The sequence below is a fragment of the Labeo rohita genome, chromosome 5 (genome assembly GCF_022985175.1).
Source record: "Labeo rohita strain BAU-BD-2019 chromosome 5, IGBB_LRoh.1.0, whole genome shotgun sequence".
In the NCBI taxonomy this organism is placed as follows: Eukaryota; Metazoa; Chordata; class Actinopteri; order Cypriniformes; family Cyprinidae; genus Labeo; species Labeo rohita.
The window spans coordinates 23,033,197-23,046,727 of record NC_066873.1 but is presented as its reverse complement, the minus strand read 5'-3'; the positions used below and the strand labels follow the sequence as shown (position 1 = coordinate 23,046,727).

Sequence of the window (13,531 nt, the reverse complement as noted above, 5' to 3'; positions counted from 1 at the left end):
CTTTTATGTAGAAGGTGCACAGTGTCATTCTATGAAATACTAAACACCATCATGGTAACACACATGATACTTAAATAATACAATAAACATTCATTTAGCAAAACTACATGTCAGATAAAACCCTAATGTACACGTCTGATAAGAAAAAACCAAGACGAAACCGTTATTACAACAACAACAACAAAAAAAAACATCTAATGTGAACTGTCATGCAGGGAATTCTGGGAATGTCAATTTACGATTTTTTACTGTAAATTATACAATGACTTGTTCTTTTTCACTTCCAAAAACTGTGGTTTAAACAGTACTTTACTGTAAAATTCATTACATAAACCGGAAAAAAAAAAAAAAACAACTGTCTAAGCAGAGTAAGACAAGACGAGCGTTTAACATTAAAAAGTATATACATTTTTATAAAAGTAACTGATCGTTTTGCTAGATAAGACCCTTCTTCCTCGGCTGGGATCATTTACAACTGCATTTGGGATCGTTTGAAGCCACATTTAAACTGCATTTTGGAAGTTCAAAATCTGGCACCATAGAAGTCCACTATATGGAGAAAAATGCTCAAATGTTTTCCTCAAAAAACATAATTTCTTTATGACTGAAGAAAGAAAGACATGAACATCTTGGATGACAAGTGGGTGAGTACATTATCTGTCTTGCTCTGGAAGTGGACTTCTCCTTTAAGAACCAGTCTGACTAACTAGCAGTTAGCCAAAGGGTAATCAGTCTTATTTTTGGATTCAACTTAGACTAATCTACATTTTTAAGTAACTGAATTAAAAAAAAATATATATGACCAGTCTTAAGGAAAAAAATTAGCTGACTAACTTTTAAGACCGGTCTTATTCTATGCAACCAGCCCCTGGTATGAATCAAGGTCTCAGCTTTAAAATGTTGTAATTTTTAAGAAATTCAAACAGTAAATACCATTTTGTGGCTCTTTAATGTGTTGTGACAGATCAGTGTATAGCCTTTTTAGAACAATGACACATAAACCAATCATCTTTTCTTCTTTACTTAAAGCATGAAAAAAACAAACAAACATGAATGAACATCAGAACGTATTTTATTTCAACCAGTTTAAATTCACCGAAGTTAATACCATCTATCCTGTCTGATTTGTTTGTCGGACAGAATGGCAGATTTGGCATTATGATTGGTCAGATTGCCAATTAAGGGTTAATTGTCAATCATCTTTGACAATAGTGGTCCTGGCTGACAGAAATATTATTTGCAAATACACCTTCCTTATTTAGTGGAGACATTTTAAACTTTTATTTATTGATTGATTGATTGATGGTTTCGCCAAAAAAAAATAAAAATAAATATAAATAAAATAAACTTAAATCCTTTACTGCATTAGAGACTGCTTGTTAGTTTTTGTCTTGTGTCTCCTGCTTTTCTCATTGTTGCTCTATCATATCTAGCTCTCCGTTGATTCTTGGCCTAAAATCCTCTTTTCTCAAAACAGGCCCTTGTTTGTTTGAGTCTCTTGATTGAGAACTGTAAACCACAGATGGGTGCTAACTGCATCATCCCCATATAGACATGAGAATGATGTTGCAGCATTGCAAGTTCTGCAATGATGTTCATGTTGTGCCAAGAAAAAATTGCCACTGGTTGATACAAATGCTGTAAAAACATTTAGATATCATGATTCAAACCTTTCTTAAAAGGATAATTTAAAAAATCTGTCATAACTTATCACTTTAAAGTCATTCAAGTCTGTGGAGCAATTGCTAATGTAATAAAATTTCCTTTATAAATACTAATAAACAGCCAATATGCTAGTAATATACATGCTAATAAGCAACTAGTTATAAGTGAGAAGTGGTCTCTAGGGTGTGTTTCATATTTTTTAAACGTTTGGTGGAAACTTGAAAAACACTAAATTGCACTTTTATATAAAGATTATGGAAAATTAAATATAGTTTTAACCAGTTTTAACACCCCTTCATTTCAAATATGCAAGTCATTTAAAACTATGACAAATGAACTCCAAAATATTTAATGTATTCTCTCAAATAAAATGAGATCATAAAACAACACAAATAATTATTAAAAAATGTATATAGCAAAATGGTGATGAAAATAGTTTTCGACAAAGTATTGTGTGTCACGCCACTTGTCACATCAAGTATCCATATATAGTATCGACAAGTGAGGCGTCAAAAATATCCATGCTGATAACATCACTGTTGAAGACACTGGGACAGTGCAGGTGTGTGTGTGTGTGTGTGTGTGTTTGTGGGACGTGGGACGTGGGCTGCAGTTTGGAGTTCTAAGCTCCGATTTGAGGCTGCTCTGCAGCGCTGTGCTGCACTGAATGTGGCGAGGGTTTTTTCTGCTTTTCTGGACCAGTTCCCACCAATGCTGCATTTCTTTCTCATCAGACACACACATACACACACACACTCACAGAGAGAGGTGTCCTCTGCTGGTGCAGCAAAGAGTCTGGCAGGGGACGAGCCTCTTTCAGCACTCTCTGGTATACCGCAGTGAGTGAGCAAAACACACACACACACACACACACACACACACACACACACACACACACTCATGTACAGGAAGTCAGGTTCTCTATTTGGTTGAAACAATTGAAAATCTATAAATTCAATTACTCCTTTAAAGTCTAGGACTTAGAAGTCCCTCATCCATCTTAGTACAACACACACACACAGAGCATCAGAACAACACAGCATGCGTTTATAATAAACAGGCTCATGATTGACCTCAGATCAATGTAAGGTAACACAAGCAGTGATATACTGTGTCTTGTCTTTCTGTCTCTTAAACACATGCTTTTAATCGGCATCCTCTCAGTGTGCTAAGTTTTGCTATAATAACAAACACACATTTATGCTCTGATTACAGCCAGATTTAACATTTAAAGGAGCCTGTGCAATGTTTGTCTGTTTGAGGGAGGAGGATCTCAGTCTGAAACTCTTAACTCATGTTATCACTATTTTATGCCAGTTTACAGCCACCAGAGGGTGCTTCTTCATTCACCATCATATATACTGTGTGTGTGTCTGTATACACACACACGTTTGTTTTTGTGAATTGTGGGGACTTTCCATAGACTTCTATAGTTTTTATACTGACCAAACGATATTGTCTATCTCCTAACCCAACCCTAACCCTAAACCTACCCCTTACAGAAAACATGTTTGCATTGATCAGATTTTCAGATAAACATCATTTACTATTTTTAATCATTTTTATTACATTGTGGGGACCGCAGGCCATTTGGTCCCCACAATGTAGCAAGAACAATTATACACACACACACACACACACACTATGTATGTATTCGCAATCTTGTTTTTGTGTTTTTCCATGACTAAATCAGTCTCCTTTGAATAAGCACTATACTAGTTAAAAAATCTAAAATGAAAGCAAAACCAAAACTAGGACAGCTTAATTTAAGTTAGAATTTAACCATTGCAAAAGTCCAACATAAACTGGCATACAACCAGACTCAGTGGGGGTAGAAGTCAGAAAAAACTAAAACATTTTTGGTTTTATGGCTTTTAAAGCCGGCTTTACCATGTTAAAGTTTCAAGAAGAACATAACATCCACAAACAAATTTCAAAAACTTTTTTTTTACTTTTAAAATGGTGTCAATTAAAAAACAAAAAACAAAAAAATACATAAACATTTGTAAAATGCAATAATTCTAGAAAAAAATGCAAGAAAACAAAAAATAATTTGAGATTAATATTACAGTAAACATTACAGTATTGAAAGATATTTTCTAAACAGCAAAATCAACACTGATGAAGAGAGAATCCCAGAACACTGAAGATTTGAGGTTTATGCAATAGATAGGCAGTACAAAGAATACAACATTTGTTTGATAGTTTTTTGTGCAGTTTCTGTGCCATCTGTGCTATATAAATATATTTATATATTTACAAAATGTTCTACTAGTTTTAAAAACAATATTGTTCTTTTAAAATTGGTAGGTTTTTCTTTTCTTTTCTTTTTTTTTTTTCTGCTGCACAGGTTTGTGAACCACATATATTGTACATCCGGAAACACCCCAACATAGATGCAAACATGCACAATTGCACATATGTATATAGTATATGCAGATCATGCACATGTGTGACTGTACAAACTGCCAAAAAGCAGTGCTTCATCATTTAAACAGAAGAAATGACAAGTCTCAGTCATACTTATTGGCAGCAAGTCAGAGTATCTCATATTTTTTAAGAATAATTCAAAGGATGGATGATCTCACTTTATGTATCAAAATTGACCTCATCTTAAGTTTTCATACAAAAAAAATATATAAAAAATAGGTTATGATAATTAAAAATCTCTGTAAAATTATCAGTAGATGAGAAGTGTCTCTGATCAATATGCCATCTAAAACAAATCTATAAAATTCTGTGGCAAAATATGTAATGTATATATATATATGTAGTTAAAGATTGGTTAGTGCAGACAAAAACTAACAGCACAGACTCACTAAAACCTGAGTCAGGTATTCTCTCTCACAGCACCTCATCCTTTGATTTGTGGTTCTCCATCTCAATGCCCATGTCATCGTCCCTTCTCCGGAATACACGCACAACAATGTAAATGATGAGGATCAGAAGAATGACGCCAATGGATCCACCCACAGCTATTGCCAGAATTGCAATTTCAGAGTATGAGACTACAAGAAGAAAAGAAAGAGTATTCGTCATGCTTGACTGCCTTATTAAACGTTTATTCTGTTTATGTTAAAAGGGTCATGATACAAGAAATCAAATTTGCCTTTATCTTTTGGCATGTGAGAGGTCTTTGTACCATTAAAACATTCTGCAAGTTTCCTCATTATAAACAAAGCATTTATTTAATCAAGCTCCAAAATTGGCTTGTTTGGATCTGAGGTGCAAGGTGATGTTACATGGTCACAAACTTTTGCATAAACTCTTTTGCATAAACTCCTCCAAAGCAAGACATCGACGAATAGTCATCCTCTCACCATAGGCCTTGCCAACTGGCGTCGAATATGTTGAATGCGAGTGTCGCATCACATCAAAAGCGAATAGAAATTACAAATCACTGCTGCTATCTTGTCTACACTGGATACAGTATACAGATGCGCGTTTGCTTTCTGACACAGTCTACACGCTAGAGTCTGTCGTCAAGAGGACAAACGGAGTGAAAGAACGATCGCTTTAACGCATTTTGTTTAAACTACTCGTTCGCGTCTTTGGGATCCTTCATATCAGAAAGAACAAGTGGATAGTTTATTTTTAATGGCATCCTGGACCATGTTAGTGGATTGTTCTGACTTCGGAGTAGGTCTGGGCAATATGGCCAAAAATGATCACAATAATTAGTTTTTCATATTAGTCGATATCTATAATTTTGAATTCTTAACACTTTTTCCAGTCATTTTTCTTTAACAAAATAAACATCTAAATAGAAAAAAAATGATTTCTTAGTTCTGCATGTTTTAATGACTAATATCATTTCAAATCAAGAAACAGGTTTGTGTTACCTGATAATATTAATAATAATAATAATATAATGTCTCTTAGACGATAGTAGCTTGAGTTGGGATGTAGATTTATGGTCATTTTTATATGGTGAAATTTAATTATTCTGACTGTTTGATTTATTTTTAATGAACCATTGCTCTTCCATACTATCAACTATAGCGTATGATAACAGTTAAAACCACAAATGTAGCACCTCAATACCATGGTAAAAATGTAATAGGTATTTGTATGAAAAGCATTAGTCTAAATATATTTAGTATAAATGCATAAATGCTACAGATTAATCACAAAAAATACTGTAATTATATTTCATTACTTCTCCTTTAATACATTTAATACATGTCTACATTAATAATATAATAAAATTTGAGCCCTACATCGGAGCATGTTGTTTTGTAAATGAGGCACAGTGTCATGGAGAGTTCACAAAGAAACATTTGTTGAAAGATAAAGCAGTACTAGATCTGACTGTAGCTGCATCACAAAAGGTAAGTAAATTATTTCATAATCCTTTGTCTGGAAACAAGCTTTTTTGATCATGCTGTCAAAACACTTACATACAATAGCGAGGGGGCTCTGATACTGCATCCTATGCAATGACATTAGCCAATCACAACAGTGGTCAATTACTAACAAGCCTTAAAGGGCACACCCCTTAAAAACAGCTTGTTTTAGACAGAGGGTCAGAATGAGGGTGGAAAATGATAACTTTCCCACATATTTATTAATTTTTTTGTGCAAAAAATTGTGTTAACATTATAAGTAAACCTCAAGGAACACATTAAAATAATAATAAAAAAAAATCCATGTCATGACCCCTTTAAATTTTATGTTCTCATTACTATTATTATAATTATTATTACCAGTACTGGCATTTCCTGTCACAGCTATTGTATACACTGATTATCTGGCAATACTGTATAAAAAAATTATGACTATAAAGTACCAAAATAAATAAGGGTGAGAAAATCTGTCCTAATAACAGGATGTGAAACTTTATCAGAGAATGGCCAGTAAACTCAATATCACTCTTGTTACTCTTACACTCTTGTTGTCTGTACCATAACATTCTCAGAGAAGACTGTCTGTTATTCTAGCCCAGCTGATTAGATACTTCTGTCCTTCAGCTGCTGGGATCAAAGAAAGAACACAATATCCTACTCATACAACCTTCACCTCCACTGCCATACAGGTTTGGAAGGGCGAGTAAATGATTTTTCAAGCTCATTTTTCAAACAAGTTTCACAGCATCTGCTCTTACCTTTCTGAACGACTCTAAGGCTGATCTCGCCTGCAAAGCCCTGGAAGTCAGGCGGATTCCGGACTTGGCAGCTGTAGGTACCATTAAAGATGAACTGCACATTCTGCAGTGTGATGGATGCGTCACCCTTCATTATATCACCAGACCATACAGCGTGACCCTTAAATGTGCCTTTATCCGGGGGATATGCACGTCCGTGGTAGAGAAAAAACTATGACAGAGTAAAAGAATTTGAATTTCAAAGATCCTTTATTACGGATTTCAAAACATTGTCAATAAAAAAAAAACAAAAAAAAAAACAATTATCCCACAAAGGTTGCAAAAAACAAGTTGTCTTCAATAACCTCACACAAGATCCCTTTATAACACCAAATCAAATCAAATGAAACAAGATCAGTCATGGCTTTAAAATTCTTGAAAAACACTACCTGTAAATTACAATTCAAATTTTGTTCAATTTTGTGTTTTCTGGTGTTATAAATTGCCATTTTAGCTTGTCCTAGCAAAAAATTCAAAAGTTGACACTTATACCGGCATCTCCGAACATATTTAAAACCACAAATAAAAGTTTCAACAGAAAGTAAAAGAAAGAGAGAGAAAAGATGAAAGTTAAATAGAAAGGACTATGACACTTTGAAATGAGGTTGGAATTGGGATTTTAAAAAGTGAAAGAAAGGAATAAGAGAGAGTAGAGGGGCAGGAGGAAAATAGCACTGAAGACTTTTGAACAGTGTTTTAACAGTGCATCTCCTGTACCCAGCCTCATTCCACCCAGTAGCAAGTAAAGATTTTCAGATAAATCAAGTCCACACCCATTTAGTCTCACCGATTCTTCTATCGTCTTTCCGAGCGGTCGAAAACTCCAGGATACAGAGACTCCTTCTTCAGAGAGAGGATGGGTAGATTTAAATGTACATTTGAGCCGTACATCTGTCCCATTGGCTGCCTCCAACTCTGAGGACGTAATCACCTCCATTCCCTGCACCTGATGTACACCTGGTAACCATGGATTAACATGTTACCAAGAGAAGTACATAAGTGACAGACAAACAGCTTATTCCAACAACATTAAAAGAGAGAACTGTGAATGTCCGGATTCTGGAATCCACTGCCACTTCAATATAAATCTTTGAGCAGTTTATTAAAGAAGACCACTTCCACAACAAAAATTAACAGAAAATTTACTCACCCCCTTGTCATCCAAGATGTTTGTGTCCTTCTTTCTTTGGTCGATAAGAGATTATGTTTCTTGAGGAAAAAATTTCAAGAATTATCTCCATATAGTGGACTTCAGTGGTGCCCCCAAGTTTGAACTTTCAATATGTAGTTAAAATGCAGCTTCAAATGGCTCTAAAAGAGTAAGAAGGGTCTTATCTAGCAAAACGATCGATCATTTTCGAAACAAATTGACAATTTATATACTTTTTAACCTCAAACGCTCGTCTTGTCTAAGCCTGTGTGAACTCCTACATCACTGCAGAAGTACCAACCCAGTTTTTACAAAGTGAACAAAAAAAAGGTAAAGCAGAGATGAAATGAGACGTACCCTAACTGTATTGACCCGGATTACACGACTACGCATGCGCATCGCAGAGACGAGACAACACAAGCATTTGAGTTTAAAAAGTATATGAATTGTCAATTTGTTTACAAAATGACCGACTGTTTCGCTAGATAAGACCCTTCTTCCTCGACTGGGATCATTTAGAGCCATTTGAAGCTGCATTTAAACTACATTTTGGAAGTTCAAACTTGGGGGCACCATTGAAGTCCACTATATGGAGATAATTCCTGAAATGTTTTCCTCAAGAAACATAATTTCTTATCGACCAAAGAAAGACATGAACATCTTGGATGACAAGGGGGTGAATAATTATCTGTAATTTTTTGTTCTCAAAGTGAACTTCTCCTTAAAAATGTTGATTAATATTATTCTTTGAAACCTGAATAGTATATTCTTCATGTCTTCTCACTGGAACGTGCTCTCTCCTTGGTTTAAGAAAAGTACCCAACACATTAAAACATACATTTACTCTTCTGACTTACAATGACAGCTTAGGTCACAAAGGTCATTAAGAGCTCTCTACACGACCAATTTACAACTAAAGCATTTACTGTATTTTCCGTCTTTAAACATTAGAAAACAATGAAGAATATTGTCTGAAACCTCTAGCTGAGAAAAAGTACTTCATATCTGGATGTTTGGGGAAAGTTCCTGATTAGAGCTTGGGTTTGAACATCCCAGCCTTGAAGAAGTTGCATATTCTCTATGTGTGTGTGTTAGTATCTGTCTGTGCAGGACCGGTCTCCAGGGAATACACACATGGTCATCTTCCGCCACCATGATGCATGGGTGGCAGATATACTTCTTGGGAGCGAAACATTACATGTGACTTCTAATCGCTTGTCACCTAAATAACCTTCAGAGATATGCATTTTATGTACATCTGTTAAAACTTTGCTTGTTTTTCCACAATTTTTAGCCAATCAGAATCCTTTTTACCTAAGTAATGACATAGTGACTTCTGTTAGAGTACGATTACTGATGCATCGAGAGTGTACGTAGAGTGGCCTACGAGTGTTGAAGCTGACTTCTGCTGATGAAACTGCTATTTTTTTTTTCTCAGTAATTTTTTCTTCAATCTCTGATATCTGGTCTTCCTACAACCATGATGTTATCTCAAACGTCATGACAGATACTTTCCGTAGACACATTCATGTCATAACTCATTTATCAGACCCGATCTAATTTACAGTATGTTATTAGATCAGTACAATCAGATATTACAAAGCAAAACCTCTCACATAAAAAGCACATACCCATTAAGTCATTTTCTTTTATTAATACTGAAATGTGACCCTGGACTACAAAACTAGTCATAAGTTTTTATTTATTTATTTATTTTATTTAAAAATGTATGCATCATCTGAAAGCTAAATAAATAAGCTTTCCATTGATGTGTTTGTTAGGATAGGACAATATTTGTTCGAGATACAACTATTTGAAAATCTGGAATCTGAGGGTGCAAAAAAATCTAAATATTGAGAAAATCACCTTTAAAGTTGTCCAAATGAAGTTCTTAGTAATGCACATTACTAATTAAAAATTAAGCTTTGATATATTTACAGTAGGAAATTTACAAAATGTCTTCATGGAGCACGATCTTTACTTACAGTGCCCTCCACAAATATTGGCACCCTTGGTAGAGCAAAGGCAGCTGTGGAAATAAATCTGCATTGTTTATCGTTTTGATCTTTCATTTAGATAAAATAAATAAATAAAATAATAAAATTCTAAATTACAAAATTCTAACCTTTTATTGAAGTAAAACAATAGAAAGTTCGGGGGAAATCTCATTATTAAATTAATTTTTTTCTCTAGTTCACGTTGGCCACAATTATTGGCACCCAATTATTGCCAAGTCCTTTTCCCAAGAATCTCTGAATGTTCTCCTATAAGCCCTGGTGAGTTTGGAGAACACCTAACAAGAGATCAGAGACCATTCCCTCATACAGAATCTCTCCAGATCCTTCAGATTCCCAGCTCCATGATGGTTCTTCCCCTCTTCAGTTCACCCGACTCATTTTCTAAAGGGTTCAGGTCAGGGAACTGGGATGCCATGGCAGAAGTTTCATTTTGTCCTCAGTGACACATTTTTGTGTTTGTTTTGGATCACTGTCCTGATGAAATATCTAAATATGGTCCATTATAAGATTCTAACAGTGGCAGTCAGGTTTAGATTTTTTTTATTTTTTATCTCTTACTATTTGATAGAATCCATGATGCCATGTGCCTAAACAAAATGTCCAGGATCTCTGGCAGAAAAATAGGCCCAGAATGTTAAAGATCCAGCAGTTTATTTAAATGTGGGCATGGGGTACTTTTTATCCCTGTTTGCACCAAACCGATCTTGAGTGTTTGCTGCCAAAAAGCTCTTTTTTAGTTTCATCTGACCATAGAAGCCAATCCCGTTTGAAGTTCTAGTCGTATCTGACAACTAAATATGCTGGAGTTAAAACCTAAAATTTTTTTTAGGTTTTCTGGCCCCAAAACTCAACTAACCTCTGCAATTCTCCAGCTGTAATGCTTGGAGAGTCTTTGGCCACTCAAAGTCTCCATCTCACCATGTGTTATGATGATATAGACACACGTCCTCTTCTAGGCAGATTTGTAACATCTTTAGTTGACTGGAACTTCTTAATTATTGTCCTGATGGTGGAAATGGGGATTTTCAATGCTTTAGCTCTCTTCTAACAGCCACTTTCTATTTTGTGAAGCTCAACAATCTTGTTCTGCACAATCTATGTTCTTTGGTTTTACTCCTTGTGATGGACAGTTAAGGGAAATTTGGCCTTTGTGTTCCTCATATTTATTATCCTGTTCAACAGGAAGTTATGACTGGTTTCATGTTCCTAGTCACCCTGGTGTGCTAAAAAAAAATGTAAATATGAGTGGAAATATACTTCAGAGATACTTTACTCATAAGAATTTCTAGGGGTGCCAATAATTGTGGCCAACGTGAACTGGAGAAAAATATTTATTGCATATTGAGATTTTCTCCTCACTTTCCATTGTGTTACTTCAATGAAAGGTTAAAATTGTGTGAATATTTTGAACGAAAGATCAAAAGGATAAACAATGCAGATTTATTTCCACAGCTGCCTTTGCTCATATTTACCAAGGGTGCCAATATTAGTGGAGGGCACTGTAATATCCTAATGATTCCTGGCAAAAAAGAAAATAATAATAATAATAATTTTGACCCACACAATGTATTGTTGACTATTGCTACAAATATACCCATGATACTTATGACTGGTTTGGTGGTCCAGGGTCACAAATGTAAAAACACAGATAGCAATACCTGCATCAAAATATCTACATAAATAACACTGTCTATTGTACACGCCAGTTTTGACATTTTAAATCCCAACCTTTACGCACAACTGAATTGGTATTGGTAAAAAAAATATTCAGTACAATCTTAAAACAAGGGTTTTGACTTTTTAAATAACTAGTTAATCTCCAGTCCTCCAGCTAAAAATTAGTCACAACAATCTGAACGATTAAAACCATTTTACAGTATTATTGGTAATAATGAATCAGCTCATACATCATCATTCAGTCACATGGAACTATCAGTGTGATCAGTGTTTAACTCTGCTTAAACTGAGACTGCATCCATTCCACTCATTACATCTGTTTGACTAGGTCACTCTCCCCTCACTGCAGTAGTAGCCCTACCTATATATTGGATATTTGTAAATACATTTAGATATTTATTTCGAGAATTTGTGTGTGCGAGTTTCATTTTAAATTGAGTTTAAACTACATTCAGTTTCTTCCTACTGTTTCTGCCTAGTTTATCTACCTGTATCTTCTTACTGCACCTGCTATCTGCTTCAAGCTGCTGCAATGCCTGCATTAACCCCCTGAGGATCAATCTAATCTTGTATAATCTTATTTTATTAACGGCACCACAGTGTAAATCTGATAAGTGTCCGATAAGTGCCGCTGAAAAGCACTAAAAATGAGTAGTAATTAAACCATACTAGCTTGTTAAAGATTTACAATACTCTGAGACTACCCGGAGTATACTGTGACCAGACCACAGTAGTTTCAAATTGCCAAACGCAGTAGGCAAATGATCTTCCTAACACCACAAATAATGCCTCGTTAACTTAAACAGTTTAAACACTAAGATAATCAAACATTTTAGATTTATTTCGAAATCAAAGGTGGATCCAGGAAGTAGGAAACTCACCTGGCAAAACAAGCGCACAGAGGGCAGGAAGCAGGTAAATCCAGACTCGACACATAGAAAAAATACTGGAGGAGCAATAAGAGCTCCTTTAAATGGCAGTAGCCTACTATTAACTATATATCTACCCGCTTACTGTATATACACTCAATATCTAAGTATTAGTTGAACTTCGTACTCCTGAGCACCGCGGACATGCCAAACCACTCAGACTATTTACTCTTTTCCGTAAGTGACAGGAGGAGGAGTTTTAAAAGGCGTCGACTAAACCGATAGGGCAATGGTCCACCTGCACACCAGATTCCCACAGTTACCTGCTCTCTTTGATGTATCTGGCGCATGTCGCTGCATGTTTATCATTGGCAGTGTACCAACAATATTCACTGTAATCGAAAGAATAATTAACACAGTCTCGTTCCCTACTCGGATTCGGATGTTCGTTTCATTTGTTTTTCTCTCCCGATAAGACAAATGTTACATAGCCTACAGTTGTCGGTCATATTCTTAAACGAGACTATAACGAAAATATTTTGTATATATATATATATTTTTTACTTTGCTTCCATCTTGTGGAATATTAAAAAAAATTGCATTCGCAGCCTTCATGTTCAAGTGATGTCATTTAAAAAATACACCCTTAAATTATTTAGGCACATATAAGCCTTTTCATCTTATAGTTCTGAATATTGTAAATAGATCTGTCCTTTTCTAATAGAGATGTACTCAGTATGTAATAACATCCAGACAATTCTAACAATTTAGATGCTTAGTTTTATGCTCAACCTGCTGTAGTTTGATTAACTGATTGATACATACATTTTATTATGATCTTTCTTAAAAAAATATATGGATAATCAAGTTGCTTCAGTCCAGTAAATGTTGAAATATTGCTGACAATATTAATGTTATTTTTACACCCATTTTCTGAAAATAAGATTTCAGAGCAAAAAGACACATGTAACATAATCTGAAGGTTTACTGAACATATCAAATATATAAA

The 13,531-nt window shown here is 34.9% G+C and overlaps 1 protein-coding gene across 1 annotated transcript; it reads right to left on the bottom strand.

Annotated features, from left to right (window-relative positions):
• Positions 1 to 3,667: 3,667 nt before the first annotated feature.
• Positions 3,668 to 12,774, bottom strand: mpzl2b (myelin protein zero-like 2b). The gene is made up of 4 exons (XM_051111340.1): positions 12,535 to 12,774; positions 7,596 to 7,765; positions 6,770 to 6,980; positions 3,668 to 4,673 (listed from the first exon to the last, which is right to left on the bottom strand). The coding sequence occupies exons 1-4, from the start codon at positions 12,587 to 12,589 to the stop codon at positions 4,510 to 4,512; spliced, it is 600 nt and encodes a 199-aa protein (XP_050967297.1). The 5' UTR covers positions 12,590 to 12,774; the 3' UTR covers positions 3,668 to 4,509.
• Between the last annotated feature and the right edge of the window lie 757 nt (positions 12,775 to 13,531).

Excerpts from the sequence above, each read along its gene's own strand:
- mpzl2b (XM_051111340.1), bottom strand. The coding sequence starts at position 12,589 with ATGTGTCGAGTCTGGATTTACCTGCTTCCTGCCCTCTGTGCGCTTGTT. Across the intron at positions 7,766-12,534 it reads CTGTGCGCTTGTTTTGCCAG|GTGTACATCAGGTGCAGGGA; the intron begins GTGAGTTTCCTA and ends CATGGTTACCAG. Across the intron at positions 6,981-7,595 it reads GAAAGACGATAGAAGAATCG|TTTTTTCTCTACCACGGACG; the intron begins GTGAGACTAAAT and ends ACTCTGTCATAG.